Consider the following 24,400-nt stretch of genomic DNA (forward strand, 5'->3'; position numbering starts at 1 on the left):
TCTGAACTATAATTTTTAAAATTTTAAGGTTTTATATTTAGTATTTTTCCATATTATGCAACACAACACTATCATATTGCAAATGAGAAAACTACTGTCATTAGATATTCAATGATATTATTCATATAATTAGCTAGAAACCAAAGCTCTTGAGAGATTTTAGGTTTTCCAACTGCTTAAGCCAACAATGGTAGGATTGAAACTCAGAATTGTTGGTGAATCTGCTTCAAAACAGAGAAAGTGGTTGGTCTGCAGAAGTGAGGGACTCTTATTAGTAATTTATTAATCTCTAAAGCTCATCTTTTGCAGTCAAAGCCATGTATTTCTGTCTTCTTTTAACTTGCACATTTTGAATTCTTTTGCATAGTACTCAAAGAATACTGTGTCTGGAAATCCTGGGGCAATTTTCCTTAATCACAGGCAAAATAGCAGTAAACTGCAGTTCTTTTTAGTAAATTAAAGGTACTTAGCAAAAAATGTTTATCTTTGTCATTCACACAGTAGCAACTCAATTCATTTCCTCTAAATCAGATTATTCGATAGTCTGCTAATGGTATGTAGTCAATCCTATAGCTATATTTATCTGTTACTCACACATTGCTTGTGAATTTGTTCTGAAATAAAATACAGAACAAATGAAAGTATTATTAATAAAGATAAAATAATTTACCAAAGTGAAAAAAATATGACATTTAGTATAACTCACTGCCCAATATTGGTGTATTTTTAATATTGTGCAAATTATATAATCTTACAAGCAGAAGGTCTGTCGTGACTAAAATTTGATCTTTTAAATTGGAACCTATATTTGAAAACAGTGTGTCTGAACAAAATAGACATGAATTCAAATAAGGTATCCATGAATAAAGAGATTTTTGATAATGTTACAGAAGGCTTATTTTATACTATGATCATAGTCAGCTCTGTTCTATTTAGATTGGGGCTGATTCAGGAAACATATTGTTTCCATTTTTCTAAATCAAGATTGACTATCTTCCTTCAATCTATATATCCTCTCAACTCTTTCTTAATTCTCCAGTGATTTTCCAGGGTTGTAAATTACCTTCTATGAACGTGGTAGCTGACTTGTCTTACATTCTGAAGTGGCCACACTCCTTATTATGACAAACTATGAAGAAAGCTTATCATAAAAATTCATAGGAGAAGTTATCACATAAACAAACTTTTAAATGTCATGTAGTATATAAAGCTGAGCTATATAAAGTGCAAGCCTTTGTATGCAATTCAACAGGAGCTCATTTAATCAAATATTACTCAATTATTGGTTGTTACAATTTAAGTACTTTTTTTTTCCAATGAGGCCTTTTTCTCTTTGCTAAACATATATCCTCCTTTCACATTTTAATTTTTTAGATAATTGAGTTAACTCCCATTTACCTCACAATAGCAGACAGAAATTAATACAGCCTATTTCTTAGAAAAATAATTTGAACCAATGATGACTCTGCTAGAATTAACTTTGAATATTATATATGGTATTTATATCATCACAACCTTTATGTTTACAGTATTAGCAGGAATATTTTTCCAGATAAGAGACACAGTTCAGGTTTTGTTTGTTTTAAAATTTTGAATTATAAAGCATATCATACTTTTTGTTAAAACCAGAATTAGCAACACAATAATAAAAAGTTTAATTTATAATATTATCACTGCAATTTCAACTGAAATACATATTCTACTTATTCCAGGCATTACTGTATTGTCCTGACAGAAAAGGGCACAGCTTCAAAAAATGTCAAATTCAGGAGTACAAAGATCTGGGAAAAGTCATATCTTTTCTATTACTACATGATTATAGGGAAAAGCTATTTACCTGTTTTCTAACATAATCTTTGCCCTCACCAAAATGTTCATCCTTGTGCTGAAATATAAAAATTTTAAATTAAAATAAAAAAGATTCTACAAATAAAATACTTTGAAAGCGTCCAAGAAAGAAGAATGACAATGAAATTCTTCTTACAATCTAAGCCCTACAATTGGGCAATAATGTATAATAATTCAACATATTCTAGATCAAATAGTTTTGTAAAAGTAATATGTGATTTACCAAACTATGTCCTCATATATTCAGTTTTTTCGAGCTTTTCTTCCTTACATGGATAGGAAGAATCCACTCTAAAAAACTGTGCTTAGAATAAAATAAAATGGAAGCAAATGAATAATACATGAAGGAATTTTAGAAATAAAGATGTGAATAACTTCACTGTTAAGAATATCTATTTCCCATATTAGGTGATAAAAATAAAGGTCACTTTGAATTACTTCCTTCAAACAACTATATCTATATTCTAATCTTCAACTTCATGAAAAATTGTCATTATATGGAAAGAATGAATGTTTTTGTTATCCTGTATTGGGCTTTGTGGTCGGAAAGACCTTGTTTGGAATCTAGATGTTGCCTTTAATAGTCATGTGATCTTGGACAAGTTACTTTGACTACCAAGAAACTCAGTGTCTTCATGGATATAAAGAAAATGGATAATAAATAATTAACAGAGTACAATATGCAAATGATTACACACATACTAAAGAAGAAACATCACATTTATCAACAAATATAAAGAGGCATATTGTGCTCTATCAGAGAAAGGAACACCAGCAACTCCTAAGTTGGAATCTTCACACTTAGCTCTAAGAAAAGAAATGTTTAAAAATTATGTCCTCAATAACTTACATGAAACAAATAGTAATATTTTAGAGCTAAGTGGAAATATTCTATAGCACTTATATTTAGAATTTATCAAGGTAGCTCACTGCAGCTTGTTTGATTCATAATAGAGGTAAGGAATACTACTCATAATACGTGAGGTAATAAGGTAATAAATCAATAACCAAAAGGAAATTAAATAGAATTTTACAAACCTCTCTTTTTAAAAGGATCTATGAGAGCTTTAGGTTAATAATAATAATAAATACAAACTGTTTATTATTGCTTAGTTGGCTGTGACAGACTGGATTACTTGGAAGAGTCATATCACAGACAAAGTTGAATGTAATGCATAAGAAGGACTTGCTGAGTAAGCAATACGAAGATTTTTCTTTTTCAGATCGTGCCAACAATTTATAGCCAAGGACCTTTGCCCTGGATTGACTGGATGTCAATATTTCATATATTTCATTTTGCCACTTGAATGAAGAGTTAACTCTGAAAATTATTTGGCTTCCTTGGGTTAAAAACCTGGATATTAACAGCCTTGTTTAATTATCTCTTTGACTCAGCATCTCACTTTAAATTTCTGAGCCTATTTTTGCCTTTGTGTTATTAAACTGATTTTCCTAACACAGGCTTCTTTATGTTATTGTTCCTTTTCTGATTGTGTCTATTGATAACATGTACATATATATATTTTGTGTATATATATATCCTTTGCATATATATATATACACACAGAATGCTGTTGCCTCATTTACACAGAATATAAAGAACAAAATTATAGACATACTAGACATAAATATAACAGTATTTCTCAAAAGAAAAATTTACCTATGTCATTGAATACTTATATTTGCATTCATATCAGGATAATGCTTGTTCAAAATAACAATAGTTTGTTATATAGGTTACTCTGATTTGTTAGCTATGCAAGTTCCATAGGCACATTATTAACTGTTTTTGCAAATTTCATAAGTAGATGTCAGATTATATTAGGAGCTGGTTAATATTTACAACCAATGATTTTATAATCCTTCAGAACAGTAAGACTTTTGGGCAATACAGCCTATTTTATGCATATAAGCCAAATTATATTTATTGACATTAATAAACAGTGAATGAGTATGAGTGTTTTGCCCTAGTAGCTTTAATTTATATAAATCACTAATCACAGTAAAACACCACTTAAATTTTTTTCATTTGCAATTTTTCTTTAAAAACATAAAAGCAAAATATGTTTAGAAGCTTGAATATTAATGGGAGGGCAGGTGATTTATTTTGAGGTTTCTTCTGCCTCAGTGACCTACCTCCTGGGAAAGACAATACAGGCTCTGAGAAAACTTTTGTTAAAAACGGGTCTGAGCCACATCCCTGCTCCACTACATAACTGATTATTTAGCAGAGCTGTCTGAATTGGAATAGTGTTCTCTAAGCTTCTGAAGGGACAGGACAGGGCTTAGAAGAAAAGTGAAGGCAGTGTTTGCTTATGTCATTACCTAAGGTAGGGAGAAGAAATATATTACCTTTATTTCTTTGGTGCTAAAGCATGGTTATAAATCAAAAGTGGGAAATACAAATAAGCAGATGCAATGTGCATTTAATTTCTAATTTAGAAGCGACAACTCAGTTTTATTATTTTATTTTTTGTTAGGCTCCAGGGTAGCACAATCATTTATTTTACTTGACATTCAGTTAACCACTTCATTCTTCCCACCTATTTCTGCAAAATAAAAATGAAAACAAAACTTCGGTAGTGAATGATGGATTTTAATATCTGATTACTTGAGAGCACTAGCAAGGACAAGTTTTCATTTTTTAGAAAGTATAAGTGAACTTCTGAATAAAATAATAATAATTATGGTTCCAGGCCCTGTTGTAAGCAATTTACGTATTAATATATTCATTTACTCCTCTCAAGGACCTTCTGAAGTGAGTACTATTTATTTACCTATTGCATAGACCCTGAGAAGTTAAGCAATTTGCCAGAAGTCTCTGGATTAAAACTCAGGTGTCCATTCTTAGAACTATTATGCAAAACTAAAATGAGTAGGTCAACTACTTGCAAGTATCTATTTGATAGCAGCATCTTTCCCCTCTGTATCAACCATACTCCTAACAGGTGGGGTCACCTTTCAGCAGGTAGCAAAGCCACTAGCTACAAGCCAAAATTTACCCTTAAAAAATCTATTAAAATAAATCCATTGTCATAGGCAATCACAGTTTTGTCAATTACATATATTTACTGAGAATGCTTTTGCAGATTAATAAAGATCTGAACTCTGAAAAGAGAATCCATCAGCATTTATAAATAAGTGTTACACATCTACAGATCAGTCTTCCTACATATAACAACTAAATTTGGCTTAAATAAATACACCCTTACTAGTCAGATCTCTATGCATAAAAATCTAAATCAAATTAACTTGTGTGGGAGGTTGACAAGGAGGATAGGAGTTTAGGGAAAAATAAAAACCCATGATGCTAGCCAAGCAATTGTTCCAGAAGAAAAAAAAAAATGCCCGTTTTTCTAATTCTACCGCTCAAATTGCATATTTTTGCAATAACTTCAGGGCTGGGATGGGAATGGGGCACTCTTTTGTGATTCAAAGATCCATATTGGTAAGAGCTACCTAGCAAACCTTGATTTTCAAAGGGAAGTCTCTGACCTCAATCTAACTAATTAAATAAAAAGAAAATGAAAAATATAATATTTATGATGAGATAAAGCCAATAAAATATTTATAATGACATAAAGCCTAACAAATATAATATTTATGATAAGATAAAGCCTAATTTCAGAAAATATCCTAATTTTTATATAGAGTGACAAAAAAAGTAGAAATATTTAACAATTCATACCACTGTCAGAGGAAATTTCTCAGTAAACATTTCATTTTTGGATCAAACTAAAATTTTAGATAAAACTAAAGTTTTAGAGACATTGTTAATCTAAATAGTTCTAGGTTAGGCACAGTGGCTCTTGTCTGTAATCCCAGCACTTTGGGAGACTGAGGCAGAAGGATTGCTTGAGGCCAGGACTTCAAGACCAGCCTGGGCATCATAGCAAAACCCTATCTCTAAAAAAAGTGAAAAAAAAAAAAAATGGTGTGGGAGCCTGTAGTTCTACCTACTCAAGAGGCTGAAGCAGGAGGATCACTTGAGCCCAGGAGTTCGAGGCTTCACTGAGCTATGATCATGCCACGGCACTCCAAACTGGGTGACAGAGGGACACCCTGACTCAAAAAAATAAAAATAGCCGGGCGCAGTGGCTCATGCCTGTAATCCCAGCACTTTGGGAGGCCGAGGTGGGTTGATCATGAGGCCAGGAGTTCAAGACCAGTCTGGCCAACACGGTGAAACCCTGTCTCTACTAAAAATACAAAAATTAGCCGGGTGTGGTGGTACACGTCTGTAATCCTAGCTACTCAGGAGGCTGAGGCAGGAGAATTGCTTGAAGTGGGGAGGTGGAGGTTGCAGTGAGCTGAGATCATGCCGCTGCACTCCAGCCTGGGTGACGGAGCAAGACTCTGTCTCAAAAATAAATGAAAAAAATGAATAAAATAAAATAAATTAAATAAAAGTAAATAAATACATAGCTCAAGATAAGATTTGACCTGCAGAGATTATTGGTAGGAGCTATGGGTGGAAAAGACTAGCTACAAGTCATTTTCACCGCTACCAGAAAGTTGGAACTACTAGAGATTTGAATTCGATTTCCAGCAGCCCTGGGAGGAGACTGGGGATTGAGTGCTGACTAAACCTTCAAGGTATGAGCAGAACAGTAAATATTTAAATGAACCAATGAATAAACCATACCGAAGTCCTACAAGTTTGTGAAAACTTGGGTTTGGCGTAGAGTTAATCTTTGTTGAAACTCTCTATAATCAACTATCACCTTACAGCTGTTCTAAAGCTCCTTCTACTTGTGTATTCAGCTGGATTGCTAAAGTTAACTTGATAGTAGTGCTGGGGTATTGGCCTCAAGGAATTCTGAATTTGTCTAAGTGTGTAACATTGTGCCAAACAAGTTGGCTGGAGAAAAATATTTGAAAATGTATAGAAAACATTTTGTGAAACATTTTCATATTTATAGATATTCAAAGTACAATTTTAATGAAAGATTTTAAAAAGTTATAAAACAACAAACTTCCAAAGAAAATAAAAAGGAATTAATATACTCATTGAAAATTATTATTTCAATAAATCTTCCAAGGTTTCACATGCTTCCAAGGAGTAAAATCCCAATAGTAATCAAATTTATCACACTGGGAAATCTAGAAAGGTAATCTCATACTTATGATACGACAAGCTAATTCAAGAACAGAATATTTGAGATGGTTTAAAAAAATAAATACCATTGAGAAGTAGTTCTACACTGCATGATGTATTCTTTATTCCTAATGGATCCTAAAGACAATAATGATTGATTCTTGTAAGAATAGATGATAAAACATACAAAAATTTAAAATAATACTCTTTTGATGAATTGACCAGTGGAATGAACAGGAAAGAAAACCTAAATTAAAAATAGGACTAATTTTTGGACAACAGGTTGTCATTTTCAAGGGTCAGAACTATCTTAAAGACAAAAATAAGAGATTTAATATATCTAACTTAGAAAGAAAGGAAAATGGAGTCTGAATTTAAAATAAAAGCACTATCTATAAAAAACTAAATGAATGGGAAGTTACAATATATGAAGATGTAAAGATGTAGTATCTAAGATTTTTATTTTAGTAATAGAGAATATAATCGATTGAATAAACAGAAGTGAATAATTATGTTGCTGAGGTGACTATTTATCTGAAAAGATGAATCTTGGATGTCACCTACCTAAATATGATACACACGCCTGAATGCAGGGAAGATAGGACCCTGGGAAATAAGACAAGATTAAAGAAGGAGGTTAAAGACTATCTTCAGAGATACAATATGAAGAAACAAAATTTCAAGTAGTCCACTCATCTAAGATAAAAAAACAAGATGAGAATAAAACTAGGAGTTTCTGACTTGAGGGGCACTAAGAAATTAATATAGGAAATGAAGAAGATCACTATGATTTCTAGCACCAATAAAGTCACTAAGTGAAAGGAAGAATATATATCCTGATGAAATGATCACTATCTGGGTAGCTTTTAAATGATAAATTCAATTGAATTCTCTATAAAAAGGCATCATTAAAGTAACTTATTCAATGTCACAAGAAATTGTATACCCTTCCTTTAATAACTGTATGAAATATCTTTTAAAACTAGAGATTTTGATAAACAGACTTAAACATATGACCAGACAATATAAAATAATACTATTTCCTTTAAACATATTTCAAATTGATCTAGTTATCCACACATCACTATATTCCAAGTTGATTAAATTCTTGAGAAGCAATTAAAAAGGAAGAAACTAAATGTAGTGTTATATAGTGATTAACTTTAAGCCCATAAGTAGTATCCATTCATAGCAGTTTTTACTGAACTTACATACCTTATTATGTTTACATGAATTTAGATAACAGCATTAGACAAAATAATAATTTTACATATTTTATTTATCCTAACAATATAAAAACAATTCATCATTAAAATCATATTACCTCACTCTTTGTTTAATCAATAATTATTCTATGGCTGCCAGGATCTTTAAATGCAAGATAGTTCTATCAATAAATCCTATGGGTAAGGACAGTTCTCTTTCTTGGAACATGCAGTAAATTTTCTTACATATGGAATTGTTTAAAGAATACAGAAAATTAGTCATCTGTAAGCAAATTAATCCTAGGTTATGGAGGTGTTTGTAAGTAATTTGTTCTCTACGATTTAAAAGTAATGTCAAAAAGTTAGAATACTCATATTAAAAGAAATTTTCACAAACTAAACATTAAAACTCAATTGAAAAAGATACGATACTTGAGAGATATTGTCTACATGAATATATTCTAGCCAATAAAAACAAACTAATAATGAAACAAAATACTAGGAGGTAGTTGTTTTATTTTAATATATTTTCTTCATATTTGGAGGAATATTCTCACTCACTATTCTTACTAATCAAGAAAAAGTGATGTAGATAATTTTAAATCATCACTAGTTTATAGTTTCTATATTGTTACCCCAAACAACACATGAAACTCAATTAAGATTATATTAAAACATGGATCCCTGCATCAAATTCAATCCTGACACTGCCTGTCCTAACTTTTTTATATAAATAAGATGTAACTTACTTGAGTACAAATAATTGAGAGTACTAGTATCTGAATGTTTCCGAATCATATGTTATAATTATTACATTATCTTTTCCTAAGTAGCATAAAATATAACAAAAAAACTAACAGAAATGAGTTAAAAACAAAATAATTATTCTAGTTTGGGGATAAAAATAATAATATTGATCATAAAAATAACTTAAATTCATACAAATGCCTCCTTCCCGGATAAAACTATATTCTAAATATTTCCCATTGCTGACTGTAGTAGCCTCTTGGTCTCCAAAAAATTGCATCTGGTCATTTTTACCGCAGCAAAATGAATTCTAATCATATCCCCACACATACACACACAGAAAGAGAGAGAGAGAGAGAGAAAGAGAGAGAGAGAGAATATAAGATCAAGGAAAAAAACTCGACCACAAACAAAACAATAGATTAAGGGAACGTCATTTCTTCATTTCAAAAATCTAAATGCCACCCAGGGAGCACTGAACCACAAGCATATACACAAAAATCATAATATACCCCAAAGTATCTTTTCTCCTAAATCTTTAAATATGCAATATTATCCAGATAAGTCTTTTAGACATTAAGATGTGATTTTTTCCAAGTACACAGGTTGCCTTAAGTATGTATTAGACAGTATACTTTTACTTCCGCAAAGACTATGAAATTGCTTTATACCTAAGACAATGTGGAACTCTATGATGCTTAGCCGACTATATAGCCACATAATTGCCCATTTTCACTGCTTCCAATGAGGCCTGACGGCTCTCGTTTATAGCAGCAGCAGATGATTAGGAAAAAAAGTTTCTTATTTTCTAATTTCCTTTTGGAAAAGACTTCTGGAAAATTCAGAATTTTTTTTTTAAAGTGTCTTATGAATAAGGAACACATTGCTACATTCAACTAAGTTTTATGTTCTTACAATATTTCTATCACGTGGAACAGGTTCAGAAGTTGCAAATAAAGCAATGCATTTAAGAACTTCTTAATCAGAAAAGTAATAAATATGAAAAAGTATTTCTAATTACCTCTGTTGAGTGACGCTGAACTGTTTATGTCTCCAGTAATAAAGGAAGACTCTGACTGCTTTCGAACCGTGTCATTCCACATTCTACGGATTCGGCTCTGGGTGGGGGAAAAGGTAGAAAGAAAATGAACTCATGAGACAGTGAATTTTCACACAAATTATTATTTCCTTTTCTGTCACAGTTACGTGAGATGTTTGTTTCTAGTATTTGGCAAATAAACAAATACATGTTTGCAGTACAGTAGCATGAGAACATCAGAAATAACATTCATGATAATACATGGTTCTCATTAACTGTATTCCTAAATGCCTATATACCAAAGATAATTATAACTATGAAAAAAGAAATAAATGTAAAGTACTATACCAACTTAAATATGCTGAAGATATACAGACGTATATATCTTCTGACAGAATTAGAAAATTTTAATTTCCAAGGTGAAACAATTTTTACTGTAAATTTTATTGGAATGGGAATGTTTAAATATGCATTAAATTGTCAGTTCTAACAAAAGATTTAGTTTAAGAAATCAGAATCTTGCAAACGAGTTTGCTAAGAAAAGAAAAGAGAACATTATTAAAATGCTACCAAACTTAACTCATAACTTTTATAGGAAGATCAATGTAATTTTAGAGATTACATAACTATCCTGACTTTTCTTTCTTTGAAGAAAATAAAGTTAGTTGATTCATTGCTTCAGTAGGAAGTTTTATAGATAACTAAAAATTCTTACATTATTATTGACATTCTTAAATTCAAATTTCCAAGTGTCAGATAATTCAAGAAAATAAATATTATAAATTTTTTCCAGTGGGGGGATTTTTTTCGGTTTTATTCTGTTATTTTATTCAGTTATAGATCAAAAAAGTATTAACAATCTTGTGAGGAAGAAACAAAATATTTTCAGAAGTTTTTTCAAGGTTGAAATAGTTATAAGAAATATCACTACTACTTATGAAACCATGCCTACAATGGGTTATGTTCCAAATACATGTGAACTTCTTGAATAATGGGAGTAACCAATGTTAGAATATTAGACAATTGGTTTTATGAATCTTGGAACATGATTATTCTTCAGACATATTGTTGTATATCACATTTTCCCTAGGTTGACAAATGCCTGCACGCACACACACACAGACACAGACGCACACAGAAAACTAATAAACAAAAGGACAATGATGGGAGCCAGTCTCTCACATTTGTTTCATTAGTTGGTTAATTAATTAATTAAAAATATCAATTACCCTCTACTGCCTGCCAAATACTAACCTATAAGATACAAAGGTGAAATGTAAGCACAAAATGTCTTGACCCTGATGGAGCTGCTAAACTAGTAACAGATTAGTTAAATTATCACAAAAATAAATGCAAACGTACAATATGCCCACAAATCTCCATACAGTCATTAAATATTATAGCTGAAATATGAACAATCAAAATGACTGTCAATGGTAGAATGGATGAATAAACTATACAAAAATATAAAGCAAAGAAAATTAAAGAGCTCATAGCCTCCTGCAGTAATGCAGATGTCTTGGGAACAAAGGAAAACATAAAAGAGTATGTACTAAATGATTTCAGGTGAATAAGCATCAAAATATGCAAACTAAAATGTGCTATTAAAAGCTAAGATAGTGGTTATGTTTGGAGGTTAATGATTGAGACGGGTTCAAAGGGTTTCCAAGGTATTCTCAGTATATTAATAGTTGGCCTGGGAACTGGTAATAATTAATTGTGCCATACATTTATGTTTTGTATACTTTTGTGACTACTCTTTATACCACAGAATTTGTAAAGAATTCTACCAATTATACCATATATTTTTACCATATATTAAAGGATATGTCCTTCTCTAGGGAGTCTGAGAACAATGCAGACTGAAGAAGTAACATTTTATCTGGAGTTGACGAAGTTATTATTGTTAGGTGATATCTATACGAGCTGTCCCCATTATCTCATCTCCTATTTATCTCCCCCATCTGCTCTAGCTGCACCTGTCCCCTTGCTGTTCTCTAACATGCCAGGCATGTTTGTGCCTCAGAGCTTGGCAATGTTGGTTGTTTTCTCTGTTTGGGTGCTCTTCCCCTAGACACAGGTATGCATAATTCCTTTACCCTTTTAACTCTAAAATATTTTTTTCTGAAGACATAACTTGACCACCCTACTTAGAATTGGAGGCTACACACACAATTCAATCACATCTCAGTCCCTTTTCCCCTACTACATTCCCCCAACAGTCACTAACATCTCCTACAATACCATGTATTATATAATTATTTCTTACATTTATACTTAATAGCTAACCATTTAACGTCTGATGTCTGCAATAGGCTTGAGGCTCTATGAAAATAGAATTTTTGTCTTTTTTGTTAATTGAGGTACATATACTTGGCACATACATACATAGTGTATGTATATTATATATGTGCATGTGTGTGTATACACATCTGTATCAATTTTTCTATGCTCTCTTTTCCATAATATACACCTTTCACGTACTCACCCATCAAAACCTCATAAGAACTTCATGAAGTAGGTAATACTATACATTAGAAAACCGAAGCACAGCGGTTAATGAACATTCTAATGGCACAGACCTAATAATCAGCATTGGAATGCAGTCATCTGGCTCCTGAGTGCAAGAGGTTAACAACTCACTGCACTACACCAAACATAGTTTAAGAGGAAAAGAGAAAAGAGGAAAAAAGGAAAAGGAGAAAAAGGAGAAGTATTGCAGGCAGAGAAAAAGGTATATAGTATACGGCACAGAGGCCACACTTAGATATTTATGGAATGAATCAGGAAGGGTTTTAGAATATGGGAGTGAAAAACACAAGTCAGAGAAGACTACATACAATCAAATACCATTTTTAAACAAAGATTTCAAAAAGGAATGCTGAAGAACATTTTTTGGAGGGAAACTATTAGAATAAGTTGGAGGAATGGAAAAATAAAATTTAGGGGCCTCTCTGGAGGAAGACATAGGGGTTGATTAGGGAGAGGTTAAATAAAAAGGAAAACATATTGAAAATGTTCTGTTTCTTCGGTTGGATGTTGAGTTCACAGGTGTTCATCTTATTAAAGTGTTTCAATGTTTCATATACATATGTCACTTTTTTATTTTTCAAATATTATATAATAAAAAGCAAATATATCTAAAAGTCAATAAAATACATGAAAGATAAATGACAAAACAATTACAAGAAAGTCAAAAGATATTATTTCAGTCCATAGTTTAAAAAAATTTTACACCCATTTCTGTGAATATGTTTGTGTGACTGATGTATATTATAAAACTTTTATAAGTGATTAGGATCAGGAAGTAAGTTTGGAGGAGCAAGAGGTGAAGAGGATTTTTACTTGTTAGTCTTGGCCATCATCCCCTCCATTATCCACAATGTAGCAACATAATGTTTATTACATGCGGATTGTATCCTATCATTTTCATTTCTAAATTATCTCACTGGCTATCCAAAGTAATCAAAATAAAATTTAATTTTCATACTGTTACAAATACCTAGGGATCGGTCTCTTTCCTTTTTCTTTGACTTTCTGTCTCATTCTCCCTCTAACCTACTTTGGCCAACAGTTTTTGTAAGTTCTCCACACCGTAAAGGCTTTGCATTAGACATTTTCTCACTTAGAATTCTGTTCCCCTGAATGTCCTTTTCTCCTTCATTTAGAATCTTGTAACTCAGACTTTGGCATAAGTACCACTTCCAAAGGTAGTCTTTCTCCAGCACTTAATTCCAGTAGCCACCTGGCTAATTGACATAATATTTTTGTTCTCTGCCAGCTTTCTCATTTGATATTTTTGTTGGGTCATTTGTAATTAATAAACTTTCTATCTTCCAATACTAGAATAAAAGTTCCAGATCACAGGGGAAGTTATATGTCTTTTAACCATTTTATCCCCAGAGATTAGAAAATCAATGGCATTATATAGGAGGCACTCAATATTTCCAAATAAAATAGTTATTTTAGAAGTGCTTTTATGTGAAAGATGCATCCATACTCCCCAAATTTTGTTTTCATATCAGTATTTTAGCATTTGCTTATGGATGGCCATAATTAGTGAGAAATGTATTTACTCGTCTTACCTAAACAAATAATATAGATTTAAGTAACTATAACCTTACATAGGCTTGGATGGTCATAGTTAATCAGAATTAGTATTATATTAAGTATAAGAAAAAATGTAAATTATTTTCCAAGAGTAGAATTGTGATATTACAAATTGCAAGAGTGAGGGGAAAAATATGATACAACTTAAAATATATATACAATAATATTCTATAATAACAACAGTAATAACTGGTAGCAACCACCATTTATTGAGCACCCACAATTTATTCTGTTTTGTGTATATTAGTTCAATCTTCTTAGCAACTTAAGACGTCGGTATTTATTATCACCATTTTACAGATGAAAAAACTGAGTGTCAATGAAATTAGTAACTTGTTTTGTGTCATAGCTGGTATGTAGCAAGGCCAGAAGTCAAAACAAGGTATACCCACCCACAGAGTTTATTATTATTCCATTGAGCTGTACTGTCTTAACTCATAGTTTAGAAGTATTGCTAAACATTGCACAACTCTGTTGTAGCAAATGAGACCCCCAAGTATTATTATAATATTAATGATATATTTCAATAAAATGACTATAGGATGGTAGCTGATGAGCTCAGTAATGTGAAAAGCATGTGGGATCTAATCAGGCTGGATGATATAGAGAATCTCAGCAATATCAATTGAAAAGTCATGGAAAAAGGTATTACAAAAAGCAGGGGAAGAGCAAGGGATTATAAGTCTGAAAATAAAGGCATTAATTATTAAAGGGGCTCATGCTATAAGCATTATCCTGGTCTGCCCCTACTCTTATGTGAGAATTCAGATCTCTGATTGGCAAATTTAGTAGTCCTAAACTCAGAAATGTCCATCCATCTGAGTTGGGACAATTGTTCCTCTGATTTGCAACTTTACAACCTCAGTGTAGTGTGTAAAAATTAAATCAAATTCAGATTATTAATAATCATGCAATTATATTTAAGTTTCATGATTTGTGGTTGGTAAAACTATTTAAGATAGTCTCATATTTTTGACAGTTATATGTTAACTTTTAAAATTTTAATTGGAAATATCAGATTGATATTAAAGATATGATTTTATTTGTAAAATTAAAAACTCAATTGGTGAGGAAACTATGAAAACACTGGTCATTCATTGATTTATAACTGGTTCAAGTGCTAGTTAGGTGTGTATGACTGTCTAGTCTGACAGTTGATGTGTTTGAGACAATCAGGTATATTAAATTTATAAATGATGTTTAAAAGGTATAAGGAAATTAAATTTTCTAAGCATATAAATGAAATTATTTAGGGAAATTTAATCTATTAAGCTTACAAGCCAATTGAACATTCATCAAAGAAAAAATGAAGTAATCACTCTTATTTTATATAAAATAACCAAATTTATGAAACAATAATTAAATGTATAGGTTGAGCTAAAAGATTGATTTATAACTTTATTTATCAATTTAAACTCAAGTCTTCCTCAGAAAAATTTAAGTGGCAACACTGAAAACATGACTTTTGTTTCTACTGAATCATGCAATCCTAAAAATACTAGTCTAGGTGACTTACATCTATAATCCCAGCACTTTGTGAGGCCAAGGCAGGTGGATCACCTGAGGCCAGGAGTTTGAGACCAGTCTGGCCAACATGGCGAAACACAATCTCTACAAAAACCTCAAAAATTATCTGGGCATGGTGGCACATGCCTGTGGTCCCAGCCGCTCAGAAGGCTGGAGGCTAAGATGGGAAGATTGCTTGAACCCAGGAGGCAGAGGTTTCAGTGAGCTGAGACTGTACCACTGCACTCCAGCCTAGGCAACAGAGTGAGACTCTGTCTCAAAAAACGAACAAACAAATAATACTAGTTTGCTAGCTTGAATCAAACTCACTCATGACCTACACAATTCTAAGTCTTTTATTGACAGGCTCATCTTAACATACAGGAGTTGTTAAAATTTCTATGTAATAATCTTTGAGCTGACTCTGTGCCCTGGGAAAAATGGCACACAGTTTACCTAAAAGCTTAAACTTTTTCTGGTAAGGTACTATGCTGCTATGTCTAGTGTTGGGCGAATGGGAGTGGGGCTTAGACCAGCTATGTTAACAGTGCTGTTGTAGTAGTCTTCACTGCCCTGACTTTTCTTCAACTTCTCAGCACATAATAGGGTTGAGTCATAGTTATTTTTCCTAAACATACCATATCATATGTAAATTGTCTCAGTTTGTGATAATTTTTATACTAGTTAGAAGAATTATAAGAATTAGAATCATATCAATATATCACATTTCTATATACATGAAATATTACTTTCTTTGAATTTTGGGTGAACTGGAAAATTCTTTTCTTTACCTGCTGCATTTATTGAACTGAAAGCAATCTGAAGTCATTAATTATTATGCAAACTGAGACCCCAATTTCATCATTTTAATACAGTTTTAGTTTCTTCCATTTTTGTCAGAATCATTCCCATGTGAAACACAGTGAAACAACAAAAACAAACGATGTGTTAAGTACAGGATAGAAATTAGCTCCAATCATAAGGGACAGGAACTGGTTACAGAATATAGTTAAGAATTACTTCATTTCAGTGAACAAATATTGTTTACCTGTGAGCCTGTGGAGTAGCGTCCAGGAGTTCGAGAACCAGATGTTTTCCCTGAACCAATGGAACTCTCTGTACTTTTGCCACTACAGCAATGTGTTCGCAGGCATTTCCCATACTCTTTTCGTACCTAGACAATTAAATATTAACTTCTGTTAGCAAGTAATTCATTGCAGGTAGGAACAAAAGTAGACAATATATGTGAGTTTTATTTTTAGATAACATAATTTTTTCCTTGCCCTACAGATATAAGAAAGTCTGTTCAGCATGTATTTTACAATACAACATAATTATATGCATACTGTCAAGCTTGAAATTTTGCCTAACTCTGGAGCCTTTTAAAACACACACACACACACACACACACACACACACACACACACACACACACTCATACACACATACTCCCACTCCTCCCATCACATCATAGTGGTACTTTCTCTTAGTTCCAAGAACATATACTTAAGCCCATCGAAGATACTATTTTTAGCTTCATAAATTTTATATAAAGTAGCCTATTGGTGCAAGGGAATTGTCGTTGTTGTTCTTTAGGTAGAAGCCTAGTTAGAAAGTTAAAGAGAGTGGGATGGAGGAAGTAGGGTAAGAAGTGGGGGAGAGAGACAGAGAGAGAGATCAGAGAAAGTGAGAAAGCAGAGAAAGGATATTTAAAGACAGAAAATATGAGTATGTTGGGCTAATCATTTCTTCTAAATCTATATTTCTCTGAAGTTTATTTTAAAAGAGATCAAATGTTCAAATTGAGAACAAAAATTAAAAAGATTGCAAATGTAGTCCTTCAAAATAGTTCTATTCAATAATCACAGAGAAATATAATTACTTTTCTTTATAGCATTCTTGATTAAATACTTAATCTTGGTTGTAGTATAAAATTACAGGGAAAAGGAAAACTTTTAGCTGATGTTTTCAAGCAGAGAAATATATCAACTTTCGGTAAAAATTTTAATCATGTCTAAAATTTTTATTACTGCCTATTTAATTGAACAAGACATATAAAAATAAACAGTAACTGCCTTAAATCACGTATCTACTATCAATAACAACAAAGGGACATCTTATTATATCGATTATATGTTCATGAATTTATATTATGAAACAACATCATATACATAAATTATTCTTAGGCCTTTATGTATTTGATTTCACATTAGTTCATTTTTTCCACAACTTATGATAATGTAATATTCAAATAAGATTTTATTTAAATCAAAGTTTTAAACATGTGCTTTAAAAAGGGATGTTATTTAGAATCAAAAGCAAAAAAAGGTATGTAAATGATACATTAAATTAAGTATTCAAAATGGGAACGTTTCATCTTATTATTGTAAAATTCATTGTGTCAAAGACATAGGAGAATCAAAGACAGAACATATGCAGATTTGCTCAAAGAACTCACATTTATCAGTGCTTATTATGGGATAAGAACAGTGACGGAGATAGGGTCAGGTGACTCAAACATAGAAGAGGAGTGCCTGTGGGAGGTACATGTGGGGGGGCCAAGGAGGGCTTCTTGGGAAAGAGAGCTTCCCAGAAAGTCTTCAAAAGAGCGGCTGGAATTAATTCATACAGTGAAGTTGAAATAAAAGATAGGGAAGAAGAGGAGAAAAAGGCATTCTCACCACAAAGAACAGAATGAACAAAACAGGGTTATGATGTGCTGGTCTTTAAGGCCTTTCTCTGCTCTGGCATGGCAAAATTACTTATTTTTAATGTATTTAAAATGCTATTGATTTGTTTTGCAACCAGTCTCTTCTGTGCTACATTTATCAATAATTAGAAATAGAGACAATCATTTTTGTTCAGTGTTTACAAGTTAGTCCATATTTTGTTTATTTTAAAAAAAGACACCAGTCTGCACCCAGTTATGTGTGTTTCTAAGATGCATCTGCAGGGAGGGTAAAAAGAAGAAGCTTCTACTTTTTAACTATTATGTGTCAGGAATTGTGCTAGGTATGTCCCTCAAAATGAGTCTGAAAAATAATTATTAACTTCATTTTATAGATTAGGAGATTGAAATGGGTTAAGTAATGAGAGTAAACAAGACCAAAAAGGTCAAGTGATGTGCCCTAGGAGAAAACTCTAAATTTCACGAGTGCTGTATGATCAAAAAGCTCTAAGATGCCATATTTGGAACATGAAATCATTGACCAGCACAGACATTGTATATCACTAATATCATTATTAAAGTAATCTATTAATTATCTCCTTCTTTGTGTCTGGAAAGAATGAGGACAAATGCTTTAATTAGAACTTGAGAAGGCTTAAAATAATCTCTAACCAAAAGTAAGCAGTATCAATGATAGCTTAGTAATTTCTACTGATTTATGAAACATCTCTAGGAATCTAAACTTTGATCATAACTTCCCCCTGCAACATCCCATTGTTTTCCTAAGGTAAACAGCAAATGATATGTTTGTTTCTAGATGAGAAAAGGTATTTGAATGAAGTGATATAAACCTAAACAAATATTTCAGTACAATGAGGAATAAAGGCAAAGAAGACAGAAAGAGAACCACTCTCCCTCCTGTTACAAAATCAGCAATATTGTTTAAGCCACAATAATTCATCATGGACTATCTGAATTTTCCAACAAAGATTAAATGTTCTGAACTGATAATATAAACAACCAGAAAATCAAGATATTTGGTGATGCCAAGTCTCGCATTAGCTACATTACTTACTGAATCATTATACTGACTTTATTTTGCTGTGATTTGATTTGAAATGGTAAGCATATGTCTTAAAAAGAAGAAAAAAAATAACATGGACCGTGTCCAGGAAACATTTTTTAGATTACAATAAAACAGTTATTTGATTGTTCAATCATTTGCATATTCTAATCTACTATTTCACATGGCACTGCATCTTAGTTACCCTAGTTAGATGATATCCTATTTTGGTGTGATGCTGTTCTAGAACATAGAATACAGGAAAGAGAATATATCTTACCAATAAAATATTTCTGATATTTCTCATATCAGAAATAAAATGATCATGGAAGCTCTGAGAATATATAAAATATTTGAATGTACAACAAAAGTAAAAGTGACCACTTTAATGTGGCCAGTGGAAATACTGTTTACACAATCCATACTCAGAAAAAGACTGATGACTCAAAAATTTTAATTTTACGAATAAGTTGAAGCAATCGACAAATAATTCAATAAGACAACAATTTTCAAATATGAAATACTTCATATTTATCTAATCAAAATATATAAGCAACTATACCAGCGATGGCATATTAGTGAAATTTAATCTAATGGCTTAAAAGTAAAAACACCTCCCAACCAATTCTTCAATTTCAAAGACAAGTATATGAAATTTTTTATGTAAAATAAAAACCAAAAATAATTATGTTTTCTGTATTTTCTGATGTTGGCCCACATTCTTGACACCAAATACAAATGCAACCAAAGTTTTAAAATTCAAAACATGGAATGGATGAAAGAACAATATATATTACTTGTTATTGTAAATCATGAAAATAAACTTTCAAAATCAGGGCCTGGCAAGTTTTTCTATAAGGTCCAGGTAGTCAATATTTTAAGGTTTTTGAGTTAGGAGCCAAAACTAAGGATATGGTGTATATACTTATTTTAAAGTTTATGTATTGAAAATGTAGTAACCATTCCTGGCTTCCCGGCTGTAAAAATAAAAGGCAGCTGGATGAATTTGGCTCATGAGCCACAGTTTCTAGAACTCTGTTTTAATGAATCACAAAACTGAACTTGATGACATATATATTTTAAAATTTAACTTATGTTAAATATATTAAAAACTCTAAAGTTGTTTTAGGGTTGTGAGATGTAAAATCTCTACCTGGGTATCAAATGCAATTCTTAATTATTCCAGTGATATGTTTATGTTAAGACAAGAAAAACTAAAATAACATTTTTATTAATGTTGGGAAAACTGAAAGAGGTGTTGGCTAATAAAAAATACTCAAAGCAAAATAATCTGTGTGTAAAGTACAAAAATTTCTTTTCTGCCTTGTAGAAAATTTCCAAATTAACTTTAAAATTTAAAAATTACTTCTTAATGAGTTAGTAAAAAAAAATTAAATAAAAATTTAAAACTATGTTGGTCCAAATTTCCAGCTAATGTACAAAATAAAGATGACAGGCAAATAAATCTACTATACTTCAATATGTTATGACTGATTATAATGACCTAATACATTCCCTTTTTTTCACGGGCAAACGCCATGTTTTCCCTTAATCTCCTGATTTTGTTCACATTTTTTGTATGTATTTCTCTTGAGCATCAGTTATGGCTATGGCTTTCTTCTATCCAAATCTAAACATCTTTCCCAAGTTTTAGTCTCTCTGACTTCTCTAAAGTCTTTTAGAATACCAACCACTGTCTTCTTCTTGACATTTTCTCCTATCTTTAATTCAGTATATCATCTTGATTCTTGTTCTTCCTTCCAGCTCTATTCTCACTAGCCACTTACATGTCTCCTATTCTTTAAATACATTAAGTGTGGCAGACTGCCATCTATTCACCATACCCAATTTCTTCTCTTTCTAACTAAAAAAGCTATACTATGTTTTTCTGTCTCCCTTGCAGTTTAGGTGGTACCATCGACAGAGTCCTATCTGATTAAAAAAAAAAAAAACATTAGTAGAAGCCATGTGAGCCACTTTCAAATCTTTAGTACAAAATCATCTTTCTCTCTCCCAGACTTCCTGTTGGATGTCAAAACCAAAGAGGACTATAAAATCATAGAGTGAGGTTGTTTGAATCTTCATCAGCCTATGTCCCTTCATGGGGCAACCCCATCCATTGGGCAATGAGTAAAACATAAACATATGTTGAGTAAGGCTTCTGTAATTTGGGAGGTATACATATTAATTATTTGGGAGGGTTCATCTATTTTATTTTATTTTTATTTTTTCTAAAACATCCTGTAACAGCAGGATTCATCTATTTTAAAACAACCTCTTTTTAAGGAGAATTCTAATGAATTAGATTAGGATGCATCCATTCTAATGTTACCTCTTTCCTTTTCTGTAACATACATTTAGAAGCCTGCCTCATCATTACTACTCTATTCTGTACTTGTGATCGTGTCAACACATTTTAGATATCTACTACCTTCTAAATTTGAAACAGAGTAGTGTTTTGTTTTATGTTTGTCCATCTTGTGACAAGTGGACACTCTTTTCAACTTCTTGTTTTGGTCCCACCAGTCTCTAAAACTAAAAATCCTAGAAAGGGATATCTTTACTTCTTATTTCCTTTGTTTTCCAAAGAAAAATTATAAATCTTATTGTTTCTTTCCCACAAATTTTAAAACATAATGTTCTACCTCATTTTCAGAGTCATCTCTTTGAATATTTTATAATTATTTTTACCCCCTTCATGTCACACATGAGTAAACTGAGACATGGGGAGGTTAATTAACTTGCCAAAAGTCACATAAGTTTTTAAATAGAAGAACAGAGATTCAAACCCACATATGTATATTTCCTATACTGTCATATATTTCCATGATGTGTGTGTGTGCGTGTATCTCATGCCACCACAACATTTTTAGAAAATAATTACTTCCTAATACACAACTACAATTGGCCATCAATGGGAATATTAAAGACTATAAAGTCAAATCTACAAGAAAATAATTTTTGTTAATATTTTAAATCTGAAAATGTTTTTATTGTTTTTTACTATTGGACACTCTCACCAACTATTATGCTTGTATTTTGTGTTTGTTTTGCTTTACTATTATAAAAGATGAGTATCTTCATTTCTTGTAGACAAACATATCAATAATAATATGTTAGAATATGTTATGGCTGCTTTGCTGTCATGAAATGTACGCCATTTATATTTTAAAAAAAGAATTCTAGCTTACCTTCTTCTGTAGGACACAATGGAAAATAAATATAAACATTCCCTGTAGAGAATTGAAAATGGTGAAGAGATACGCCATGATGACTGTGCTTTCATTAATATACATGAGTCCAAAGGCCCAGGTCAATCCTAATAGGCAGAGAAGAGCTATTGCACCTATAACCCATGACCTGTAGAGAGAAGAGAAAATTAAGGGTTATTAAATAACTGGTCTTTAATTAACAACCATATCAGATCAACAATACGACACTGAAAAAAAATGTTACATTAACTTTTATTGACAGAAAATGTAAGACAGGTGGTGTAAGTACTTTAAGGTTTTAATGAGACTACAAGTTTTCAAGCTTGAGGAGATATACATGAATGAAAATGTAATGAACACAGAAATTCATTTAAGCAAAAGCAGATTTGTACCATAAATTATTCATGTATTTGCAGCACATATGCAAATGGCATGAGGTGTAATTATGGTGAATGGCAAGAGGAAAGCAGGCTATAAAGCTATGTTAGTCTTCACTGGTCTCACAGGGGTAACATTTGTTTGATTGATTTCCCTCTATTAGTGCTTCTTCTGATACATTTGTACCTCATTTTTTCAAAATTTCCTCTTTTTCCACAAAAATTTTATTGTTTACTGACAAAAATATAACTCGTATTAGGAGGAAATACATGGATTTGAAGTTAATGTATGAATTTAATGAGCCCTACTTGTCTAACCTATATTTATAAAGACTAAGAGTGAGGGATAGTAGATGGAAAAAAATAGTTCCACTCTAATGGAAACACTCTGTTTCTACTCTCCTTCAGCCTTTGGATCACTCTCTTCTATGCTACATTGTAGTAGATTTTAGAAATCAGTCATTTGGCAGCTTTGCTGAAAAAATTTTTGAAGGCTCAGAGAAACTTCATTTCTTTGAAGTGTCTGTAAACTCAAGGGAGAAGATGAAGCTGAGAATGAAGATGGAGTGGTATGAATGGAGTGGTATAGAATGAAAGACAAGCTCTCACTCCCATTCCATCCTCTTAGTTTCCTCCAAGATGTCATTTGCAAGAGTATAAGCAGGTAACAAAGTTCATATATTTGTGGTTAAGTTATGTATTGAACATCAAGATAAAATGAATTCTTGCAACAGGTGGGACTCATAACTGAAATGAAATCATTCTCAACTCCTAAGTATATGGGAGAACAGGACCAAATCAGTAGAGATCTCTATACACTAAAAAGCCCAACCTCTTTATTCCCAGCACATCTTCCTTGAAAAGGGTGAATTCATATTTCTTTCCAGCAGATTATTATCCTCCACTATAATGTCTCTGGAAGATATATTTACAGGGATTGAGACTTTGTAAAATGAAGGGGAAAGATCATATATGTTTATGATAATCTGAAGCTGAGTTCAATTTGTTTTTTAGAGAGAACTGCATCTTAAGAAAGATATGGTTCCAAAGTAGTTAATTATTAAAGTCTTATTAAAATTAATTATAAATATTTACTATTTTTCTCTCATAACAATCAGCCAGTATATTTCATGTTTAAATGCCCACTAAATTTAACACGTTTAACTGAAAACATCAACATTCTTGAATAAAGAATCTCTAAAGTAGAGTTTTGCTATTACATGTTACATGTTTCCTTATATCATTTAGAAAACATTTTAGGTGTTAATATTTTATTCTACAGCGGGATTCAGAAGTATATTAACTTTCAAGGAAAAGCTCTCAGCTTCTTATGGATGTTCAAAAAAGAAAAAATAAGAACTGCCATTAAATCAAGGCAATATTGCTATTTAGATTTAGAAGCAAAATAATGGGATCAAATACTGAAGTCAGGTATTAACCACTGGAAAACACATGATGGGCCCAAGGGTTAAGTTGTAGAAAACTGCAATGAGCCTCAATTTCTTTAAAAAAAAAAAAAAAAGAAAG

The 24,400-nt window shown here is 31.8% G+C and overlaps 1 protein-coding gene across 3 annotated transcripts in view; it reads right to left on the bottom strand.

The window, feature by feature from the left end:
- ADGRL3 (adhesion G protein-coupled receptor L3) overlaps window positions 1-24,400 on the bottom strand; it is an 868,510-nt gene that overhangs the window by 23,952 nt on the left and 820,158 nt on the right. For all 3 annotated transcript variants that reach the window (XM_025386284.1, XM_025386285.1, XM_025386286.1), the window contains 3 exons: window positions 22,476-22,644; window positions 16,602-16,727; window positions 9,920-10,016 (listed from right to left, as the gene is read on the bottom strand). In XM_025386284.1, the coding sequence (XP_025242069.1) occupies window positions 9,920-10,016; window positions 16,602-16,727; window positions 22,476-22,644 (392 nt within the window). The remainder of the gene's footprint in view (window positions 1-9,919; window positions 10,017-16,601; window positions 16,728-22,475; window positions 22,645-24,400) is intronic.

Source organism: Theropithecus gelada, chromosome 5, assembly GCF_003255815.1.
Source record: "Theropithecus gelada isolate Dixy chromosome 5, Tgel_1.0, whole genome shotgun sequence".
Lineage (NCBI taxonomy): Eukaryota > Metazoa > Chordata > Mammalia > Primates > Cercopithecidae > Theropithecus > Theropithecus gelada.